A 24,460-nucleotide genomic window follows, 5' to 3' on the forward strand; every position below is an offset into this window, starting at 1 on the left:
AACTCCATCTCAAAAAAAAAAAAAAAAAAGAAGTGAGACACAATTGACTACATATTCTATGATTACATTTATGCAAAATTTCTAGAAAAGGCAAATCTATAGACACAGCCACAGAGCAGATAAGTGGTTGCCTGGGGCTGGGGGTGGCAGTAGCGATTGACTGGAACAGGCACAAGGAACTTTTAAGGCTGAAGGGAATGTTCTGAAACTGAGTTGTGAAGATGACTGCACAGCTGTGTAAGTTTTCTTTCTTTTTTTTTTTCTTTTTTTTTTTTGAGACAGGCTCACTCTTGTAGCCCAGGCTGGAGTGCAATGGCGTGATCTTGGCTCACTGCAACCTCCACCTCCCAGGTTCAAGAGATTCTCCTGCCTCAGCCTCTCGAATACTTGGGATTACAGTACTCTGCCTGCCACCAAGCCTGGCTAATTTTTGTATTTTTAGTAGAGATGGGGTTTCATCATGCTGGCCAGGCTGGTCTTGAACTCCTGACCTCAGGTGATCCACCCACCTCGGCCTCCCAAAGTGCTGAGATTACAGACGTGAGCCACCATGCCCGGCCTGTATACATTTATTAAAAACAACCAAATTGTATAATTATTATAGGTTTTTAAAATATATAAATTATACACAAAGCTGCTTTAAAAAATATAGCAGTTTCCTTTATGACAATTCCTGGCTATCTCCCCCTCCCCAATTTTCATGTCTATTTTCTCATTCTTTCATCTCTTACATCACTGCTTGATCAATTTTCACTCATCTCTCAGCAGCTTCTCTTGTAGCAGGGCCCAGTCCCAGAAGACAGCCCTAGTGAGTCAGTTTCCAGTCATCAGAAGGGCGTGACTGCTCTGGCCCCTTAGACCTTGCTGGGCAAAATCCTTTTATTTTCAGCTGCTAATCTCAAATTGGCCAGACAAGCTTCCCAGTAAATACGTAATGGCTATTTCAGGGTCTCCTGTTCCCAGGCCCATCAGATGCCCTGTTGCACACAAATGCACACAATATGCCAGCTGTGAGGCTGTTGGTAATGTGTCCCCATCAGCTGGTTTGCTGGGGCTCATGAGGATACTCTGCCACCTAGTCTAGCTCTAAATGTTGTTCCTGGGCCTTTGGGTTTGCTCTCTAGTCGCTGTGTCTTTTTTTATGTGGATATAGCAGAACCCCCAAAACTACGCTGCCACTGGTGCTGCCATCTTCCCAGATTTCTTAGCTGCCAATTCTTGCCTTTCTCTCTATGGGAGCTGGCAAACCCTCTGCTCTGTAGGGTTTTATTTATTTATTTATCAAACTCTTATATAGTACTTACTATGTGTAATGATAATGTGTTCAAAGCACATTATAATTACTAACTCTCTTAATCAGCCTAATAATCCTATGAAGTAGGTCCTATTATTATCCCCAGTTACAGATGAAGAAACTGAAACAGAGAGAAAGTGAAGGGACTTGCCCAGGTCACACTGCTGGTCAACAGAAGAGCAAGCATGTGAACCCAGGAGCAGAATCCGGAGTCAGTGCTGCACAACACGGCCTCTCGCGAGCATGTAAAGTGTCTCCGGCCTTGTAGATTCAGCACTCAACCATGACCACCACCCCGTCCACTTCTCCCAAGACCCCTGTCAGATGGTATGTTTTATCCCGTCTTCAAAGACCAAGTCCAACTGTTAATTCTTCTAAGAAACCTAATGAATTCACCAAAGTAGTTAACTATAATACTTCTGCCTTCCTCCTCTCCTTTCTCCTTCTCCCCCAGTACACACCTTCATTACACTGCCTTTCACAGGGTGATATAATTATTTGTTGAGTTGAAGAGAAAATTATTCAATGACACTTGTTAAGGCAGAGTAAGGAGGACTTTGTTCAGGACCATCACGATAGGCAGAGGGACCACTGCAACTGGGTCTTGCAGTGGGAGGGAGGGAGTGGCTAGACTCCAAACACAGCCTGAACAGGTGAAGATTTACAGCCAAGGAGGGTGGGGGTCAGTGGGTGGAAAATCACTAAGAGGAAACATGAGGAGTAAGAAAGATTCTGGCTAAATGAATCTAACAGGATTCTTGCTGAAGACGGGCCAGGGTGATCAGACAGCACCTGGGGGATCGCAGTGGCGGAGGAACCCAATTAGACACTGAGGATGATATTAGAGAATGGGGGATTCTGGCTAAAATGACTTCACAGGTTCTTTTGCTAAAACTGGATTTTACACGGAAGTGTACATATGGGCCTACCAGAAGATTTAGGAGTGTGACTAAAGTTTGGCCAAGCAAGGAATCTTTGTCCGTTGACATCCTTGTCTGTCCCATAGCTCAGAGAATGCTTTCTGTTCATCTTATATCCCCAGAGCTTACCCAGCAGGTTCTCAATAAACATTCATGGAATTGAGCAGGCAAATTTTTTGTTTGTTTGTTTTTTTGTGTGTGTATGTGTGTTTAATTTACTAGCTCAAAATGTACTTGAAAGCAGTATAATTGCATCTTTTAAAAAGATCAGTAATTCAGGTTTTACTAAGCCTGGCTAATGAGTTTTTCTGGGTATTCTTCAGAAGAAATATAGCTTTAGATTCTTCCCGGTATTTTAACTGCTTATTTCCAGGATGCAGGGATCGCTGCTTCTGTTGCTAATTTGCCAGGGAGATTCAGAGGAGAACCAGCTACCATAACCATCAGTCAGCCAGAACAGAGAGGCAGAAGATGCAAATTATGCCAAGGGGAGGCAGAAGGAGGAAGAGCTAGCAGAAAAAAAGATACAGCGTGTCCACGCCAAACCTGGAGAACCATCACCAGAAGGCATTCATAAATAAAAAGTAAGAATTCAAACCCAAAATACAGAGGAAGGTGGAAAAAACAAATGTCAATTAAGAAACAATCTGGCTAGGCACAGTGGCTCACGCCTGTAATCCCAGCACTTTGGGAGGCTGAGGTGGGCAGATCATGAGGTCAGGAGATTGAGACCATCCTGGCTAACACAGTGAAACCCTGTCTCTACTAAAAATAGAAAAACTTAGCCGGGCATGGTGGCGGGTGCCTGTAGTCCCAGCCACTCGCGAGGTTGAGGCAGGAGAATGGCGTGAACCCAGGAGGCGGAGCTTGCAGTGAGCCGAGATCGCGCCACTGCACCCCAGCCTGAGTGACAGAGCAAGACTCCATCTCAAAAAAAAAAAAAGAAAGAAAAAGAAATAATCCATGACTTTTCTAAACCCTATAATTTAATGTAGGAATTTGCTATGAGAACATACAATTATATTATAGATTTCCTTATTGGTGGGCAGGTCTATGGCAGACATTGCCATATAAATATAAAGGTGGGTACTTGTAGAAAAATGTATTTCCCCTCTCATTTTCAATAGAAGGCTCTAGTGTATCCTAAGAAAAGTCATAAATTATCCCAAGATGTCTCAGTCATTTTCTGGGCTTTAGCTCAATCTCTGCAATTTTCTCTAACAGTTGACTAAAAATATCGCTGCAAAAAAAGAATGGAGAGGAAAAAGATGATTTTTTTTAAAACAGGTAGGAAATATCCCTTTTGAAGGGCTGGGTACCCACCCCCAGCCCACCTTCGTGTAAAACACGAATGCAATTGACACCTAAACCCGGCAAGGGAAAAGGCAGGTGGGTGAGTGAGCTTTGCTCTGGGCCAGAGCCAGAATAGGGATGCATGCTTCCCCCTCCTCTCCTTCCCATCCACCCTCCTTCCCCAACAGATACATCTGGACCCCCTCTGTGATGCAGACGTCACTAAATTACCAAGACAGCTCCCCACAGTCTGACAGGCTCAGAGAGGGTGAAACTTGGCTTCCTTCTTGACCAGACAGGATATGAATTCCTTTGTCCCCACACACATGTGTTATTTCAATGGTCTGCCCTTGAGGGGCAGCCTGCAGAGGCCACACTTAAACTCTCTTGTGGGCTTCTCTGTCCAGCTGCACCCCATGAGGTTTCGACTTGAAGAGCTACATATTTGAAGTCTTAAAAAAGTTCAAGTCTGGGAGGCTGTGGGAGCAAATGTTCTCAACAACTAAACCAGGGAAGATGATAGCTCCCTTTCCTGCTGCGGGAGCTCTGGAATCCCATCCGGATGTGTGGGTTAGGCACCCTCCTCGGAAGGAGGCCTACAAGACCAAGCTTCCACCAGGCTAGGATCTTCCCAGAAAAGACTCTGTCGGAGCCAGATTGAGGAACTTAATAAAGCCACCGCTATTGTATTTCCCTCCAACCGCAAAGACAGGGTAGAAAGCAGAGGTCCCTGTGATCTTTCCAGAAAATGTGTTATTTCTTGCTAAGGTCAAGGAAATTATTTGATGCCTAGCACTCTCCATTCTCCTTTAACAGAATGAGATCATATCCAGGAAGACCCAGGTGGTCGTAGTGTATCTCCTGCTTTACCACAAAGAACCAAGAATAGGAGCAGTAAGTTCCATGAAGCCGGTCTGGGCTGTCCTGTTCAGCCTTAGATCCCCAGCACCTAGCACAACATGCACAGGTGTTACACCAACTACTTTTACAGACAATATGCAACTCTCAGGGAGACATCTATGAGCCACAGCTGTCTCAGCTGAAAATGAAAAGTGCATCCATTTATTCATTCATTCATGGATGCACAACTATACACCAGACACTGGGACATACAGGTAAGGATCTGTTCCCAGCAAAATTGACCAAAATTCCTACCCAAGTGGAGCTTAGGTTCTACCGATGGGAGACAAGTGTAAACAAATTAAATAAGACAAAATACAATTGCGGGCAAAGGGTAAAATTCCTTCCCTCTTGTTTTGAGAATTTAACCTCAGGTTGGCTGGGCACTGTGGCTTGTGCCTATAATCCCAGCACTTTGGGAGGTCCAGGTGGTCAGATCGCTTGAGCCCAGGAGTTCGAGACCAGCCTGGGCAACGTGGTGAAACCCCATCTCTACAAAACAAACAAACAAACAAACAAACATTAGCTGGGCCTGGTGGCACGTGCCTGTAGTCCCAGCTATTTGAGGCTGACATGGGAAGATTGCTTGAGCCCCGGGAGGTCAAGGCCGCAGTGAGCCGTGACTGCACCACTGCACTCCAGCCTGGGTGACAAAGCAAGACCCAGCCTCAAACAAACAAACAAAAACAACAAAAATAACCTTAGGTTAACTTTCTAGCTTTGTTTCCCTAGAAAGCCTAAAAAGATACAATGTCAATTATGTTACTAGGCAACATTTCCTATGATAAAAATGGCCCCTGATTGATAACTTGCAGCCAGACTGGGAGGAACTCTAAATACCTGATAGGAACATTGTGTCTTTGGGCTTCCCTGAGTGCGCTGATACTTACAACTGAGCATATCCCTTGGAGGACCCTGAAGACTTGGGGCCTGAGATGTTAAGCCAGGGCAGATGGCCAACCTACCCAATGTGAGTCTCATTCCCTAGCACTTGAGTTGTCACTTGAGGTGAAAAGGGACAAACAGAGCAGCTCCTGGGTGGCTGTAGGGACTGCTGGGAGCACTCATGTGGAAAGAAGCCCCCGATCTTTCCCTGCTGGCAGTTTTTGGTTCTGTTCTATATCTATCTAAGTAGACGGGTGTCAAGGGCAGCCTATGAAATTCTTGTGAGTTGGATTTTTTCACTAAACCTAAGAAGATCCCTGGTTTATAGTGGATTTTTTGATGCCAGTTAAATGCTAAGGAGTAAAATAAAGCAGAGAATAAAGGATGAGTTGGCTGGACAAGATGCCTTTGAGGATTCTTTTGGGTCTAAACCAAGCTCGTCCAGCCTGCGGCCCACATGTGGCCCAGGATGACCCTGAATGCTGCCCAACACAAATTCAAAAACTTTCTTGAAACATTATAAGATTTATGCACAGACCTTTTTTTTTTTTTTTTTTTTTTTTTGAGATGGAGTCTCGCTTTGTCGCCCAGGCTGGAGTGCAGTGGCCGGATCTCAGCTCACTGCAAGCTCCGCCTCCCGGGTTTATGCCATTCTCCTGTCTCAGCCTCCCGAGTAGCTGGGACTACAGGCGCCCGCCACCTCGCCCGGCTAGTTGTTTTTTTTTTTTTTCTGTATTTCTTAGTAGAGACATGGTTTCACCGTGTTAGCCAGGATGGTCTCGATCTCCTGACCTCGTGATCCACCCATCTCGGCCTCCCAAAGTTTTCCCTTTTTTTTTAAGCTCATCAGCTTACATTCATGTTAGTGTATTATTTATGTGTGGCCCAAGACAATTCTTCCAATGTGGCCCAGGGAAGCCAAAAGATTGAACACCCCTGACTAAACAATAACGATCACCACTCCCTTCACCCTACCTCGCCTTTGCCAGTTAGCTCCTGTTTTCCAATTCATCTTCAGGATTCTGCTCAGTTGCTTCCTCAGGAAAACCCCCCATAACCACCAACTGTAGGTTAATTTCATTTTAAAATGGACTCTCAGAAACGGGTACCTTTCCTCCTCAATGCTATAACTATCTTAGGCTATAGTTATACATCCAAGAGTATAACGATCTGATTTCTCTCCAACAGCAAAAGCCTGTCCGGCTGCTCACCATTTTATCCCCAGCGCCCAAAGAATGCCTGGCTCAGAGCAGAAGCTGATAAACACTGGTAGAACAAGCGAATGCCGTAACACATCATCTGAAAACAACAGCGGAGGGCAGTATCCCTCAGACCACACGGTGTGTTCCTGCTGTGTGTTCATTCATGATACTCCCATCCAGAGCATGAGCAAGAGCTGCTCTGAAAATACTGCCATCTGATAAGGTCTTATATTAGCAATTCCCAGGGAATGAATCTCCAGTTATGTCAAGAAGTACTGGGAGATGCTACAATTAAGTCTGACTTTTAGATATGAAATTACATAACTATCTTTCTAAAAGAAAAGCTGCAGGTGAAAAGCTAAGGTAAGAAAAGAAAATAGCACTATCTTCCCCTTTCCTAAAGGCATAGCCCACTGGTAATTTACTTGTTTTTTCTTCTCCTGCTGGACTAGAAATTCCACAGGGACCATTTGCTGTCTCGACCCTGGTTCCTAACATGTAAATATTTGACAGATGAATAAATATATGAATGGATAAACAAAGAAGCAAGGAATCTATTCCTCCACTCCTGCTCCCACTAAAACCGAAAACCACTACCCAAGACAAATCCTAACCAGTTCATTTGTCAAGGAATTCCAGTTTCTTGGTGGTGATTAAAGGAACTGCAGCCTGCCTTCCAAGAGGCAGCATATCAGAGGTAAACCATGCAGGGAGGGGCCTTTGGGAGACACAGTTAAATGCCAATCACTAACCTCCTCCCGGACTTCGGAAGCTTAGAATGACCCACCCCATTCTTCTGCTGAAACCAAGGAGAGACCACACCAATGCACCCATCTTGCTGAATGAGGAGGAAGCTTTCTGACGGCATCAGACTCCAACCCTCACTAAGTGCTAGCACTTGTGAAGTACACTGAAAGTAATTACCTGTCCCCATAACTCATCACTGAAAAGAGGGGTTTTGGAGTTTCGTAATTAAAATTGTTAGAGATTCTTTTGTTTCCACACTAAGGTTTTGATGGCATTAAGGGATTAGCAAGACCTAGCCCACATTTAAACAGAACAGAGAAGATCTGGCTGATGCGTTTTATTCATATATAATTATGTCTAGACTTGCTTTGTTTTTATTTTTTAATTACATGAGACCAATTGGAAGATGATAGACTAGCTTTTTAAGCTCCTTAATTTTCAAGTGTAATATATTGCTATGTTGCTCATGACTCCATTTTCAAGAAGAAGGGACTGACAAGGCATGGTCAGTATGGCCCAACTGATGAGAGGACTGAACTGGAAGCCAGGAGCAGGAGGACAGGTCCCAGCTCTGCCCTAGTCAGTTGTGTGACCTTGAAGAAAATCATATTACCTTGCTAATCGATTGTTTCCCCAATGATACGTAAACTCCATAAAGCCAAGGACTGGGTCTGACTCATTCACTTAGAACAGTATTTGGCACTAGTAAGTCACCTAGTAAGGGTCTCCATCAATGTTTGAATCATTAGTGAACAGGATTTCTCTGAATCTCATGTATCAGAAGTGATGGGAACAAATGCTCTCTAACAGCTGTTGGAGCTTCTGGATTTTCCGAATCTAAACTGCACCATCAGTTCAACTATTACGAAGATCTCCCTGCAAAGTGAAATGACTCATAGGAAGAACGTGGAACAGCGATCTAGGTGAGTCAAGTCTTCCAGACATGTGAGTGCCCAGGCGACATGTGGCAGCCCCAAGGTGGCCCTAGCTGGCCAGGCTGCAGGAAGGCGCCCTATACCTCACGCTGCTCCATCAACTTCCATTCTGCAGCTGTTAAGGCAGCTCTCACACAGACTCCCTCCTGGCTTGGTACCTCCCTCCATCGCCCACACCTTCCTAGTATGGTTCCTGCTGAGGTTAAAATGTAGCCTGTGGCCAAAAACCAAGTAAAATGAACTTGATTCTACTGAAATGGGGGACATGGCTCTGGTGGCACTAGATTCCTGGTGGCCAAATGAACTACCCTGTTTTTGGCCCTTCCCAAAACCCCACCTTCCAGATCCAATGGCTTCTCCACACCTAGAGAATGAATTCCCTATTCCTTAGCCTGCTGTTTAATCTTCCACCATCATTCTGCCATCTGTCCTTCCAGCATGAACTGCACCTTAGAAAAGAAAATGGAAGGGGAGAACATTTCTGGGAAGTGGCCTGTATACAGAGCTGCAATTCATCCTGTGTCATCTGCTCCTCACCTTCCCCTGTCCAGCTTCTCCTGTTACAGGGTCACAGATGTCTTCCAGGGCATCTAATCCAGGGGTCACAATTTGGTCTTCTTTATGAACATCTAAGCAGCATTCAGCACAGGTGACCACTTCCTCTTTCCTAGCACAGCTTCCCCTTTTGGCTTTCACAAGGACACACCCTCATGGTTTCCCTTCCGCCTCTGGCAGTTCCTTCACAGGATCCTCCTCTACTCATTTTCCAACTCTTGCAGGTCTTCAGGCTGAGTCCTGGACTGTCTTCTCTCTTTACTCTCTGCCCCTTCACTGATCTCATCCAATCCTGCAGCCTTAAATATAATCAATATGCTGAAATTCTCCATTTATAACTCAAGTCAAACCCATCTTCTGGTCATGTGTATCTTCTCAGTTGACACTTCCACTTAGACATCTCACAGGCATCTTAAACCTAACATGCCCAAAGGCAAATTCTTGATTTCTCCTTTTCCAGATCTGATCCTCTCCTTGTCTCCACCCATCTAACCAACTGTTCAAGGCTGAAACTGGGGAGTCATCTCTGGTTCCTCCATTTCCCTTACCCTCTGTCCCCCAAATCCAATCCACCAGCAGTCCTAACTCTAGTAGTTCTAACAGACATCTCAAATGCATCCACTTCTCTTGGTCTCTATACCCTTTGTTATCTCTAAGATACACATCTAATGTCTTCACCACCTAGTATCACCTACCCTTTGTCCTGGTGACCTGGGGACTTCTTTGGACAATCATCACTCTCCCACTATATGCTGCACAGTGGACCTGCCTTCTTCTGGGTAAGCCAGACTAAGAGAATCTGTGACCCTCCTCCTTCCAATGTTTCTGTTACACTGGACTCCTTTCTGATTCTTGAACACACCTAGCTCTTTCCTGGGTCAAGACCTCTGCACATTCTGCACCCTCTCCTTGGAGTTCCCTTTCCCCTGTGCTTGACCTGGTTAGTTCCTTCTCACCCTTCAAGTCTTGGTCTCATCTCAATGTCACCTCCTCCGGAGACCTGGCCAGGCCACCCTATCTAAGCAGGGGCCCTCTGTTATTTGTTTTCACTGCACCCATTCACTTCCTAGCACCTATTCCAATGTGTAATTATATACAACCAGTACTTACTTATTATCTGTCTCCCTCACTAGACTGTCTCCTCCCTGAGAGCCTGGACTATGTCTCTTCTATTGGCCAATATATACTAGTACTGAGCACAGTACTAGGTACTTAGCAGAACTCAACAAACACTCATTGAATAACTGAGCAAACCCACCGCATGCCAGGTCCCATGCTGAAAGCTTTAGAGGAACATCCCCAGATGTCTACAGAAACCATCACTCCCCCCGAGTGCAGTTCTAACTCCATACTCTGCCAACCACTGGAACGTCCCTCTGGTGCTTCCCCATCTGTAGGCATCTACGCCATCTCAAGCCCACTTTTCCAAATCTTCACTCCCCTTTCCGAATCCCATGGCCCTCCCAGCAGAGCAGCGTTCCTGTTTGCTTCTGTGGCAACCTGGACTTCCCCAGTGATAACACATACGACTATCCTGAAACGGCTTATTTTAATTCCTAATTCTCCATGAGACTCAGTTCTCCATGAATTCTAGGAGGGCAGGGGCTTTGTCTCTTCTCTTCACCACTTGTCCCCACAACCTCACGTAGGCCCTGTGATACAGTTTGGATGTGTTTCTCTACCCAAATCTCATATTGAAATGTAATCCCCAGTGTCAGAAATGGGACCTGGTCGGGGGTGACTGGACCATAGGGGTGAATTTCTCATGAATGGTTTAGCACCATCACCCTTGGTACTCCTCATGATAATGCGTGAGTTCTCATGAGATCTGTTCATTTAAAAGTGTGTGGTGCCCCACTTCGCCCTCGCTCTCTTGCTCCTACTCTGGCCATGTGATGGCCCTGCTCCCCCTTTGCCTTTCATCATGATTGCAAATTTCCTGAGGCCTCCCCAGAAGCCAAGCCAATAACAGCATCATGCATGACTAAATGGGCCTGGAAGCTTCAGCTCCCTTACATGATCAGGTGTTCTTTCATTGTTTATTATTTTATAGAACCACGTCATAACCTTTAAAGTTACTAATGTTTATGTCTTCGCCTTTTTTTCTTTTCTCTACCATCTCCCAGATGACAAGGCCCATTTCCTTTTCATCTCTGTATCTCTTGAAGAGGGTTGTGTACAAAAAAGTGATGGTTATTAAATGCTTACAGGAAATGTGTGTGAATTCTCTTACGTTCACTGCAGTGGACTTGTACTGTCAAAAGTAGTGTGCAGTTTTAAACGCGAACACATGTTACCACTGCAAGAGGGAAGATGACCTCCGGAAGGCCAGAATACAAAGGCAAAGTTACTCAAGCACCCAGAGAGACAACTGCATCCAGCAAAGCATACTCACGTCCTGGCGGGCGCCCTCGCCATGATCACCTCCCCACAATCACATGGGACATGGGAGCCTGTCTGCTGCTGCTGCTGCTGTATCTGAGACATAAGCCCAGGAAGCACCCTCCTCAGCAGCCCATAGGACACAGAAGGGCCTCTTGGACTCCTTTTCCTGCCTTCTAAGTCTAGGTTACACTGAGCAGGGCTAAACAATTGCAAAGAGATTATATGGGAAGATTGAAAGCTTTTTAAAGTTGATGCATAGTGGTGATGAGTGGTCTATTTGTTTGATTATAAACCCTCCCATACCACTTTATTCCCTGGCTTGGCTGCAAGTACCTGAGGGGGGCCCAAGGTCTGAACCATCCCTGCCTGACTTCCTGCTTTCTGAGTCAAGGCCTCCCATGCAGCATGCAGGGATGTAACCTAGGAAATGGTACAACCCCATGGGTGCATCTCCCAGCTGACAGTCATTTGCCTTTTGCATCAGTTTATCTCCACCCCACCTGAATTAAAATCAATTCAAAGCCAGTGAAAACACACTACAATCCGTTTTGCTTACCCAGGACACCTGACACAGCTAACAAGAAGCAAGTTTACTTTAAATGTGCTTTGCTACCCTTTGTTTACAAAAGATGGGTAAATATTCCTAAAGCAACCTGCAGTAACTAATTGGCATCCCAGCTGGGCATGGTGGCACATGCCTATAATCCCAACACTTTGGGAGGCCAAGACAGGAGGATCACTTGAGCCCAGGAGTTCAAGGCTGCAGTGAGCTAGGATCGTACCACTGCATTCCAGCCTGGGTCACAGAATAAGACCTTGATTCTATAAAGAGGTAAAAATCCAAAATTGATTGACATGCCCAAATCAAGCTTCTCTGGCAATTCTGGCGGCAATGACTCAAGTAGGGAGTAACATTGTGTTCTCAGAAGGCTGAGGGGAACCCGAGGGTGAAGCCGTTTCTCTGCTGCTAGCTGGGCTGCGAAATGAATACCCTGTGCTACCGCAGTCAGACCAGTCAGTCCCACCTATTTTCTCTGAAAGTAACTAGAATGTTATCCAAACTCATGGTTATGCATCTTGAGCAGCATTTCCTTAAGCCAGCAGCCACTGTAAAGAAATGCCCTGCCTCCAAGCCCTGGCAATGTCCGGCTCAGTCATCTCCTTCTCCACAAACTCCCACTTCAACCAGGATGTGACCTTAATCTGGTTCCACTTTCAGCTGGTAAGTCAGCCAGGCATTGTCACCACTGGAAGTCACAATTTACCTCCTGCTGTTTGCCTGACACTCCGTGAGGTGCTTCCATGTGTATATTTTTATTTGCTCCTCACTACTGCCCTACGAGGTGAGTGATACTCACTCTACTACCCAGATAAAGAACCTGAGACCCAGAGGAAGAAAGGGCTGGTTCCAAACCCGGCACCCGAGCTGCCCTCACACAAGCGCTTGCCGTGGCGAGGCGACTTAGAGCCCTCGGAGGCAGCAATCCTGGCCCTCTGAGGCTACTGTTCTGCTTTCACCCTCTGCGGAGCCTCAACAAGATGTTTTTTTCAGCCTTAACAGGCTTGTTGCTGCCACCCAGAGGGATAAGAGAAATAGATGTGAAATGGATCTGGGTACATTCCAAGTCGGACCGCGCCCAGAGACTTGGGACTGGGAGGTGGAGGAAGTTACCGGTCAGGATGACAACTAGCTGTTCTCTCCCGCCTCATAAGGAAAGAGGGAGTCCAGGAAGAGAAGAACTAGGAAGCAGGGGAAGGAAAAGATGGGAAGGAGAAGAAAAAGAGGGGTGGGAGAGGGAAGAGGAGGAGCCAGAAAGGGAAGCCGAGGGAGGAGGGGGAGGAGAAAGAGATGCTTTGTGACCGCTGTAGGTGAGACCCAAGGGAAAGCCTCAGGAGAAATCACCAAACCAATAGAGGCTGGGAACTGGCTGTGGGCCATGTCCCATCCTGGAGGTCAAGTGCTCTCTCACAGAGGGAGGGCGATGGACAGTTAATCCCTCCCATCGACTCCCTCCACGCGGAGAGGCAGCACTTCCCATACAGTGGCACAGTGATGAAAGGACTGGAGCCCAAGGAACTGTGTGACCTGCAGCAAGGCACACCCCTGTGAGTCTAAATTTTTCTTAACAATAGGGGCAATAGTGCTCACACTGCCCACTGCACACGGTGGAGTGGCAACGCTGTGAGGACCAGTGACCATGAAGGACAAGTGTTTAAGCCAAACTGAAAAGCAGCCCTTGGATCTAACACATCAGAAGGGGCCTAGGAACTGGTCCTGGCATCAGGTTTTCTGAAAGAGATGCCCAAGTCCACCAGTTCAGCAGTGACTTCTGGAAAAGACGGGAGAGTTGTAGAAGAATCAGATTCAAGACTGTAATTCAGTGAGTCCTCAGGAACGACAACTAAAAAGCCAAGTATACATTTAAGTATATATCTAAAGAAAAACATTGTGTTTCATCAATTCCATCTCTTATTGCCAGACTCTAGTGTATTTTCCTACTACTGAAAATCAGTTAATCCCGTCCATTATGTCCTTCCAGATACACAGAAGAAAACTGCAGAAAAGCAAAAGGAATGAGACAACTGGGAGCAAGTACATGACAAGGAAGTGTGGGAAGCTGCTGGTGCTTAGGGACAGCAGTTACCTCCATTCTGTTCCCGCTTGCTGTAGGCATCCACCGACAAATAAGCCCTGGCTGTGGCCCTCAGGCCCTGAGTAGCCCACTGGTATGGATCAAGCAGCCCTGACAGCACTTGGCATATTCAAAATCTCCCAATGATTTTTCTCCTTGGTCCACATTCTGTGGCCCCCAAACCAGCCCTCACCTCCACCTCCTAAAAGTAATTCTTCACTACTGTTGTACCATCCCAGCCTTGAGCTAGCGGCAGCAGGGACTGCAGCTAGCAGGGACTGCAGCTAGCAGGGACCTTTGAGAGTACCTGGCCCAGCGGGCTGGGCGTGGTGGCTCACGCCTGTAATCCCAACACTTTGGGAGGCCGAGGCAGGCAGATCCCTTGAGCTCAGGAGTTTACGACCAGTCTGGGCAACATAGCAAGACCCTGTCTCAAAAAAAAAAAAAAGAAGAGTGACAGTACCTGGCCCAAAATCTCATCACTGGTCTTTAGAGCCCAGAGAAAAGAGTAGGAGGACAAGAAAAGAGAAAACGCTTCAAAGTTAAGCAGTCCCTCAAGGCTACATCAACAGGCATTTCCTTGAACTTCAGTAAAGTAAAACAAAATGAGAAATGAGCCAGTAAGCAATCCGTGGCATGTGAATCCATCACCTAGTGCAGACCTCTCATCATTATTTTTTAGTTGGATTCCAGTGGGCAGCCAGTGTCTCAGGGCCCAGTAGTCTTCCTTTCTCCCCAAGGAACAGGCTTCAAAGATGAAAATAAATTATCCAACCCACTCTTATTAATCTCACACAAAACATTTTCAACTGAACGTACCGGTATGGCACTTCTGGGACCCCCAGGGAGATTAATTCCTGGGTCTGGACCTCCATATTAACACATACAGACACAGGTTAGAGAGAAGGAGGGCAAGGGCTGGGAGCTCCTCTGTGATGACCACCATTTGCCGTGAAAAGGGAAAAGCAACATCACTAGAAAAATATTCCATGTTCCCTCCCTTCTCCTTCTATTTATAACAGCAAAGAAAACAGAACTTCATCTTAGCTTAGGGGATGTGCGCCATTGCTCAAATGATCTCAATCAGTGGCAGATGAGATCGAATGCAAAAGCATCTTTATGCCAAGGCCATTGAGCGGCTGCAAACCTTGGGGGGTGTGTCACGGCCTTTTGTGGGCCATGTGGAGCTCAGTCAGAGGCCTCTGGACCAAAGCAGGCCTTCTCTCACAAGCAGTTTAATAGGACTTGAAAAATAGGCATTTATTTTCAACTAATGGGAAATAGATGCATGTGGCTCTGGGTCACTAGGCAGATGAAATCCCAGTTTCATGAGCTACACCCCAAGGTTTGAAGCTCTTAAAAATGAAGAAGGAGCAACTCCATTGTTCATTTTTCCAGAGCCTGGGGCTTGGGTCCCTTCTGCCATTCAAAGCACTACTGGACTAACTCTAGAGGAGAGGAATACGCCTCTAGGGGCCTCCCATGCAAAGCCTACAGGGGTGCTACAGAGGAACCAGATACCTACTGTTGGTCTTCATGCACATCTATCCTGCAGCACAATGTCAAAATAAGGGATAACTGAAGAGATTTGGAACAGAATCAGCACATTTCTCACAAGAGCAACACAAAAAGGAAAACAAACATCAAATGCACTTGAGAGCTGTCCCTCCCATTCATGTCCTTCAACCTTTCGTAAAAGGCTTTTCAAAGCCACACTCACTTTCATAAAAACTGGCTGAGATTTGGCAAATTCAATTCCCTGAATGATCAGCCCCTGAAAGGGTGATGCTCCTGTGTGCCAGGATTTCCAATTCATTAACTTTTTCCTTAACAAATGGGGAGGCCCGTGCAGAGCCATTCATGGAGGGAGGGCGTGGGAAGGCGTGGCTCCCGTCAGGCCAACCCCACTGGTTTTGGGGCTGCGTACTTGTGACTTGGGTTCCCTCCCTCCCTTCTCCCACCTTCACATCTCATGGGAAAGCAAGAGAGCCAGGTAGAGAAGAGACAAAAACAGCCAATGTTCATTCTTTAAAAAAAAAGTTCCAATGGTAGTTCATATTTAAAATTCCTTTATTATGATAACTAAACTGGAGACAGCATTGTAAGGCTTTCTACTTTCCTTCTTTAGGAAGTGGATTAAAAAAATGAAGAAGGCTTACCCATTTTTGAAATAGAGGACATGGGCTCTCTGAAGTCCTGTTTCTAGGAAAAAACCTAGTTCTTGATCGTGGGGAGCAGGGCCAGGCTTAGGGCTTCTGTTTTGAATATTAGAAAGTATTACCTAGAAGGGGAGAAAATTGGAAAACTAATCAGATGCACATCCAAGCCTACTTCCTTCAAACCCTATCTCTAAATGCACTGCACGACCTAAAAAACCAACTTCCTCACGCAAATATCAGTGCAGAGGCACAAGTGTAGAAGTGCAAGTATTAGAAAAGCAGAGAGAATGGTTCTACTAGACAGGAAGCAGCCAAGCAACCCAGGGGCACACAGGGCCCTCCTGGTACCGAGAGCTGAAGACTGGGGGGTCCTGATGAGCAGGTGGTGCCATGAGAAGCACTAGAGGTGGAGAGGCCCTGCTGAAGGCCAGGATACTGACAGGAAGGCTGGGGGACACAGAAGCAGGTCCTAGCAAAGGGCAGACTGCAGCTGCCACCCTGCATGAGCTTGATGAGCTCCAAGATGAGCTGATGAGTGCTGTGATCCACACTAGCCCTGGAATCAACCAGAAAAGGGCAGACTCGCCAGGCTCCAGAGCTGAGGGACATTGCAGCTTTGCAACCTGGTGAGGTTGGCTGCGTAGCAGTCCTCCATTCTCAAGGCGGGGAGCTGAGCAAAACACCCTGTCTCCCCAAACCTGACTTCTTAGCTTGTCAACAGATAATGGGGTTTTTAAAGGTTTAATTTGTTAGCCCTGCAAGAAAGACTGCCAACTAATCAGGATGAAGACTTGCAAGTTGGGTTGGGTATACTGAAGCATAAACATGTAGCTGCTACTCTCTCTTTTTTTTTTTTTTTTTTGAGATGGAGTGTCACTCTGTTACCCAAGCTGGAGTGCAGTGGTGCAATCTCGGCTCACTGCAAGCTCCGCCTCTCAGGTTCACGCCATTCTCCTGCCTCAGCCTCCCAAGTAGCTGGGACTACAGGTGCCCGCCACCACACCTGGCTAATTTTTTTTTTTTTTTGTATTTTTAGCAGAGACGGGGTTTCACCGTGTTAACCATGGTCTCGATCTCCTGACCTCGTGATCCGCCTGCCTCGGCCTCCCAAAGTGCTGGGATTACAGGCGTGAGCCACTGCCGCCTGCCTGCTGCTACTCTCTTTAAATTCACAAGTCGAAGTATTTCTCAGCGGAAAGCCTACTTGTGGCTCACGTAAAAACCAATGTTCTCCAAGCATGCTGTCTATATTTGCTGAGAGTCAGCAGCTCTTCAAAAGACCCCGTTGTTTGCCAAACCCCAAACATCCTAGAGGTCTTGAAACCTTAGTCTCCAAACAGAGTGAAAGTAATTGCTAGCTCCCTAACCCGCAAGCTTTGGGGAAAAGAAAGGTAGAAGGTACATGATAAACAAGACATTGAGGAATGAGGTGGGCAGCCCTAGCTTGTGAACCGGATCCCAGCATCTTATAGAAATTGCCCAGCTCCGTCCTGACTTAGCCCTCAGCTCTGCACCCCCGACTCTCCGGGAGTTCCTCCTCTCTGGGAACCTCATTTCCACCCACTACAGGCTCCTCCACTCATCCGTCACGTGCCAGAGATGCACGCGGCGCCATCCAAGCCACACGCCTTTCTCTCTTAGGTCTCTTGAGATGACCACATCCATCCCTAAGAGCCTCAAAATCATCAGTATGCTGCCAACGCCCAAGTTTATAGCTGTAGTCAAGACTTTCTCTGTGAATTTCAGACTCACGTATCCAACTGCTGCACTTGGAGGTCCAGCACGGAAACTTTTAAAAATCATCCTTCATTTGCTTTTTAGCATAGTTTTAATTTTGACATGCCATGATTATTTTAAAGCAAAAAATTCAGTACGGCACAAAAAAGAAAATAAAAAAATCACCTCACAATTCCATCACACAAAAATAACCACAGTTAACATTTATTGAACGACAATCCAGATATCTTTGTGGACGCATGTATCAAGCAGAGAAAGACAAAAATCATTTTACAAAAAAAAATGAGATCATGTTATATATGCTAGTTTTAAATTTAAACCATTATATTTAATTTAGTTAAATTTAACAGAAGGAACTAAAGTGTAACCAAAGTTACACTTTAGAAAGTTTGTCCCTCCTAATTATTTCTCAACTATGTCTGTGACTATCCATTTCTACTACCATTACCTCATCTGAGCTGCCAGGACTTCCTGTCAGATTTCTATAGCAGCCTCCTGAATGGAGTCTCCACATCCTCTCTTGCTTCCCTATTTCCCTCACTCTTTATAAGCAGCCTGAATATATATATATATACACACACACACACACATACACATACACACACACACACACACACACACATATATATGTATATATTTATAGTCTCATTCTGTCACCCAAGTTGGAGGGCAGTGGCATGATCATGGCTCCCTGCAGCCTCAACTTCCCAGACTCAAATGATCCTCCCACCTCAGCCTCCCAAGTAGCTGAGACGACAGGTGTGTGCCACCACACTCGGCTAATTTTTGTATTTTTTGTAGAGATGAGGTTTCACCATGTTGCCCAGGCTGGTCTTGAACTCCTGAGCTCAAGCAATCCAACTGCCTCCGCCTCTCAAAGTGCTGGGATTACAGGCATGAGCCACTGCGCCTGGCTCCTGAATAATTTTTCATGATCCAATCTGGATCTTGTTGCTCTTAGGCTCTTTTTCCTCTTTCTCATCTCTCAGACATCAGCTTGCTTCTGCTTCTTGCTTCCTCCAAAGGAAGCGAGCCTTTTCTAACAACCAGCATGAAGGAAGTCTGCCCTATTCGCCTGCCCACAGCGTCCTTTCCTATTCCTTCATTGCATTTGGCATTGTTATTTCTTCACTTGATTTCTGACTGACTGTCTCCACTGTGCTACAAATTCCACAGTCAGAGGGCTCGCCTATTTTACTTACCCAGTGTCTACTGCAGTGTCTAGCGCAGGATAAGCATTCAATATACATAGAAAATGAATAAATTTTCAAGGCCAATCATAAATGCAGAGAAAAGGCAACAGGAAAGTAACCCACTGTGTCTTAGGCACCATGTGGGTACGTGGCTATCTCATGTATTCCTCCACAAAAACCCACCGAGATACACACCATTATCCTCTCTTTACCAGATGGGAAATGGAGACGGCTCCACCGAGTGAGGTGCCCGAATCGTGTGGCTTGAGAGCGGTGGAGCTGGTGCAGAAATCCAGGTCCCCCTGACTCCACAGCCCAGCTCCTTCCCCTTCATCTGTGTCTGCTTGCAGAGCAAAGTCCAAAACACAAGGGCAGCCAGGAGGTGGCTTAAGGTTATAAATGGGAAGAATGGGAAAGATGCAAGAGAAGCTTCGGAGGGACTAGCACAGCTCAGGGCTGACACTGAAGTCTAAGCATCTTGAACTTAATCCCTTTCTCACAAAAAGACTCCAACACATGGGCCTGGGCAGAAGCATTGTTTGGCAGTGCTGAAGCCACCACTTGTTCTGTGGATAAACACTTCCAGTGAGGAGACTGCCAACAAGCGTCCTTAACAAGCGCAGCTGGCTCTGGCAGACGCAAGTACCCAATGACCGAGGAAGCACGGGGGAAGGGGTCGAAGATTTCAGTCAAAAGACCAAGGCACGAGGTCTGGTTCTGACACTGCTCACCCACCATTCATGGACTTAGGACAACACCTCTGACCTCACAGACCTTCACTGCCCTCATCTATATAACGGGGATAATAATACCTACCTCACAAGGTTGAATTGCAAATGAGAAACTTCATGAGCAAATATTATATATTATTATGCAAATATTATAATCCTTAATGGAGCTACATTAACTGCATGAACAAATATTATACATTATTGTACAAATAGTATAATCCTTAATGGAGATATATTAAAGAGTTATCTTTAAATAGAAGCAAAATAAAAATCTTTATTTCTTAACATCATTTTATAAATTATGGTAATAAGGCATGAGAGAGATAAGACAGAAAATATTAGAAAGGAGGAAACAGGACAGGAGTGATGGCTCATGCTTATAATCCCAGCACTGTGGGAGACTGAGGTGGGTGGATTGCTCGAGCTCAGGAGTTCAAGACCAGCCTGGCCAACATGGCAAAACCCCGTCTCTACTAAAAATACAAAAACTTAGCCAGGTGTGGTGGCGCATGCCTGTAGACCCAGCTACTCAGTAGGCTGAGGCATGAGAACTGCTTGAACCTGGGAGGCAGAGATTACAGTGAGCCAAGATTGTGCCACTGCACACCAGCCTGAGCAACAGAGCGAGACTCTGTCTCCAAAAAAGAAAGGAGGAAACAACGACGAAAATCATTCCACCGCATAGATCCACAGGCTGCAATGAGCTATGACTACTATCATTCTTTGAAAAGCATCAGCTCTGTTTCTATAGAAGAGTTCAGTATTGTGGACAATAACCACCATCCTTGCCATCCTCAACACTGCTATCCTTGTCAGCCTTCAAGATGTTGCTCAGGTGTCATCTCTTCCAGGAGACATCCCTGAACTCCCACACTGGCCCAAGGCCTTTTCTGGAGCTCCCAGAGTTCTCTGAGACTTCCCACCGCAGCACTACTCCTGGCTAAGGACCTGTGTCCTCATGAGCTTCTTTTTTAATTTTTATTTATTTATTTATTTGTTTATTTTGGAGATGGAGTTCCTGTCACCCAGGCTAGAGTACAGTGGCACAATCTCAGCTCACTGCAGCTCCACCTCCCGGGTTCAACTGATTCTCCTGCCTCAGCCTCCCAAGTAGCTGGGATTACAGGCATGTGCCACCACACCCAGCTAATTTTTATATTTTTAGTGGAGACGGGATTTCACCATGTTGGCCAGGCTGGTCTTGAACTCCCGACCTCAGGTGATCCGCCCGCCTCGGCCTCCCAAAGTGCTAGGATTACAGGCGTGAACCACTTAAGGGAAGGCTCTGTGCCATACCCATTCTAGTGCCCCTGCAGTCAAACAGTATCCAGAACATGGAAGGCACTCAATACATGATTGTGCAAGTGAATTAAAACATCACAGGCATTCTTATATGTTAAAATATAATTTCAAAATGATCCAGGCCAGGCACAGTGGCTCACGCCTATAATCCCAACACTTTGAGAGGCCAAGAAAGGTGGATTGCTTGAGACCAGGAGTTTGAGACCAGTGTGGGCAAGATGGTGAGACCCTCATCTCTACAAAAATGTTTACAATTAGCCAGGTGTGGTGGTGTATACCTGTAGTCCAAGCTACTGGGGAGGCTGAGGCGGGAGGATTGCTTGAGTCCAAGAGCTTGAGGTTGCAGTGAGCTATGATCACACTACTGCACTCCAGCCGGGGTGACAGAGTGAGACCTTGTCTCAAAAAAAAAAAAAAAAAAAAACCTTTTCACAAAACTAGAAAAGATCTGAGAATAAAACCACCTACTGGCCAGGTGCAGTGGCTCACACCTGTAATGTCAGCACTTTGGAAGGCCAAGGTGGGTGGATCGCTTGAGGTCCAGAGTTCGAGACCAGCCTGGGCAACACACTGAAACCTCATCACTTTTTTAAAATAATTTTTTTTAAAAAACCTACTAAAGTCTATAGAACAAAAAATATTCACAAAATAGGAAGAGGGTCATAGATGACAGGAGACTAAACATAATTCTCCAAATTAATGTATGGAATTAAAAATTCAACCAAATCCCAAAAGGATTTTTCTTGAACTTAACAAAATTATTCTAAAATTTATCTGGCAGTATTAGAATGAGATAAGAACAAAGGATAATCTGAAAATTAAAAGTAATGAGTAGTTACTAATCATTTAAATGTTAAACCTACCATAAAGAAAAGTATATTAAACAGTGTCATGTTGGTACAACACAGATTAGTGCAACAAAATTAAAAAGCCAGAAATTACTGTAGTATCCAGAATTTTATCGAATGACTAAAAATATATGACAGAAAATATGAAAAGGAAAGATCATCTTAAAGTAGCACTGAAATTTGGGAATTTGGGAAATTTTAATTCTAATTGGGAAAAATTAATTTAGAGCTATATATATATATATACCAAAATGAACCCCAACTATATTTGGAAATTAAAAGTTTTTGTATGTTTGTTTTTGTTTTTAAAGGTTTCTCTGCACATAGTGAAAAAATTGTGTGTTTTTTTTTTGTTTTTTTTTTTTTTGTTTTTTTTTAAAAAGGGGGAGGAGGCCAGGCGCGGTGCCTGTGATCACAGCACTTTGGAAGGCCAAGATGGGTGAATCACGTGGTCAGGAGTTCGAGAGCAGCCTGGCCAACATGGTGAAACCCGGTCTCTACTAAAAATACTAAAAAAAAAAAAAAAAAAAAAAAGGCGGGGGGCGCGAGTGGGAAATGGGGCCAGGCTTGGTGGCTCATGCATGTAATCACAGTACTTTGGGAGACCAAGGCAAGAGGATCACTTGAAGCCAGGAGTTCAAGACCAGCCTGGACAACAAAATGAGAACCTGTCTCTACAAAAAATTTAAAAAGAGGCCGGACACAGTGGCATGCGGCTGTAGTCCCAGTTAACTGGGAGGCTGGGGCAGGAGGGACAGGAGGATCTCTTGAGCCCGGGAGTTTGAGGGTGCAGCAAGCTATGATCATGCCACTACACTCTAACCTGAGCAACAGAGCAAGACCCTGTCTCTTTAAAACAAAAAAGAAAGTGTATATATATACACACACACATACATATATATGGAAAATGGTTGAAAATTATCAAATCCTAGAGAGGTTTATTCCAACATTCAAGTTTTAAAAACAGTAAAATAAAATATAATTAAAAAGATAACCAGATTCAACTATATACATATTCAAAATTTATAAGCAACTTAAACATGGAAAATTACTGGTTAGGAAAATATTCAGAGCAAATATGATAAAGAGTTAACATACTTATGACATAGTTTATTCAAACTGTAAGAAAAACAACTTCCAAAAATTAGACAAAAAGGATAAGCAGACAAAAAAGCGTTAAACATAAAGTTACCACATGACCCAGAAATTCCACTGGTAAATATACTGAAGAAAACTGAAAACATATGTCTACACAGGAACCTGCATACAAATATTTATAGCAGCATCATTCATAATAACCAAAAAGTAAAAGCAACCCAAATGCATATGAATTGGTGAATGGATAAATACAACATAGCACATATCCACACAATGGCACAATGATTTAAACAATGTAAAGAAACAAAGTACTGATACATGTTACTACATGAATGAATTTTCAGAACATGATGCTATGCCACAGAAGCCAGTCATAAAAGATCATATATTGTATGATTGTATTCTTTTCTTTTTTTGAGATGGAGTCTCTCTCTGTCGCCCAGGCGGGAGTGTAGTGGCACAATCTCAGCTCACTGAAACCTCCACCTCCCGGTTCAAGCAATTTTCCTGCCTCACCTCAGCCTCCTGAGTAGCTGGGATCACAGGTGCCCACCATCACACCCGGCTAATTTTTGTATTTTTAGTAGAGACGGGGTTTCACCATATGGGCCAGGCTAGTCTCGAACTCCGGACCTTGTGATCCACCCGCCTCGGCCTCCCAAAGTGCTGGGATTACAGGCGTGAGCCACTGCACCCGACATATGATTCTATTTCTATGAAATGTCCAGAATATGCAAATCTACAGAGAAAGACAGCAGATTAACAGTTGCCTAGGGCTGGGGAGGCTGGACATAAAATGGGGATTGACTGCTAATGAGTGCAAGGTTTCTTTCTGAGGTGATGAAAATCTGGAATTAAATATTGGTGATGGTTACTGAACTCTGGAAATATGTTGAAAACCAGTGAACGATTTAAATGGGTGAATCGTATGGTAACAGTGATGCTATTTTTGAGAAAAGAAAATAGAAATATAACTAGTATATAACTAGTATATACTACTAGTAATATAACTAGTATAAAAAAAATTTCAACCTCACTGGTAATCGAAAAAATGTAAACTAAACTTGCAAAGTACCATTTTTATCTAGCAATTTTGGTAAAATAACTTTTAAACAATAGCAAGCCTGTCAAGGTTGCAAAGAAACCACTACTCTCCTATACGGTCATAGGTAGAAGAAATTAGTAGAGGCCAGGTGCAGTGGCTCATGCATATAATCCCAGCACTTTGGGAGGCCAAGGTCTCGAATCACCTGAGGTCAGGAGTTCCAGACCAGCCTGGCCAACATGGTGAAACCCTGTCTCTACTAAAAATACAAAAATAAGCCGGGCATGGTGGCAGGTGCCTGTAATCTCAGCTACTTGGAAGGCTGATGCAGGAGAACCGCTTGAACCCGGGAGGCGGAGGTTGCAGTGAGCTGAGACCACGCCATTGCACTCCAGCCTGGGAGACAAGAATGAAACTCCGGCTCAAAAAAAAAGAGGTTAGTGTAACTTGTAGAAAGCAACTGGACACAATACGTAGTAACAAGAATAGTAAAATATTCCTCAAGGCTGAGAATTTGTCCTTAGGGAATAACGTAAAGCAAGAGAAAAAGCAACCCGAAGGAAGTTGGCGTGGAAGCATTATTTACAACAGCTTAAAC

At 45.0% G+C, this 24,460-nt stretch overlaps 1 protein-coding gene across 23 annotated transcripts in view; it reads right to left on the reverse strand.

The window, feature by feature from the left end:
* The window catches only part of TTC7B (tetratricopeptide repeat domain 7B), a 274,722-nt gene that overhangs the window by 174,904 nt on the left and 75,358 nt on the right, over positions 1–24,460 (reverse strand). For 8 of the 23 annotated variants that reach the window (XR_012416058.1, XR_012416057.1, XM_065549223.1 and 5 more), the window contains 2 exons: positions 15,909–16,030; positions 15,275–15,298 (listed from right to left, as the gene is read on the reverse strand). The exons of 3 other annotated variants lie outside the window; for them this stretch is intronic. Coding sequence is in view for 16 of the 20 variants with exons in the window: in XM_065549223.1 (XP_065405295.1) it covers positions 15,275–15,298; positions 15,909–16,030 (146 nt within the window). In the remaining 4 variants the exon portion in view is untranslated. Of the gene's footprint in view, positions 1–15,274; positions 15,299–15,908; positions 16,031–19,033; positions 19,314–24,460 lie in introns of those variants that run through there. 12 more of the 23 variants (XR_012416059.1, XM_073998071.1, XM_073998062.1 and 9 more) reach the window with 3 other exon arrangements.

This window comes from Macaca fascicularis, chromosome 7, assembly GCF_037993035.2.
Source record: "Macaca fascicularis isolate 582-1 chromosome 7, T2T-MFA8v1.1".
NCBI classification, from domain to species: domain Eukaryota; kingdom Metazoa; phylum Chordata; class Mammalia; order Primates; family Cercopithecidae; genus Macaca; species Macaca fascicularis.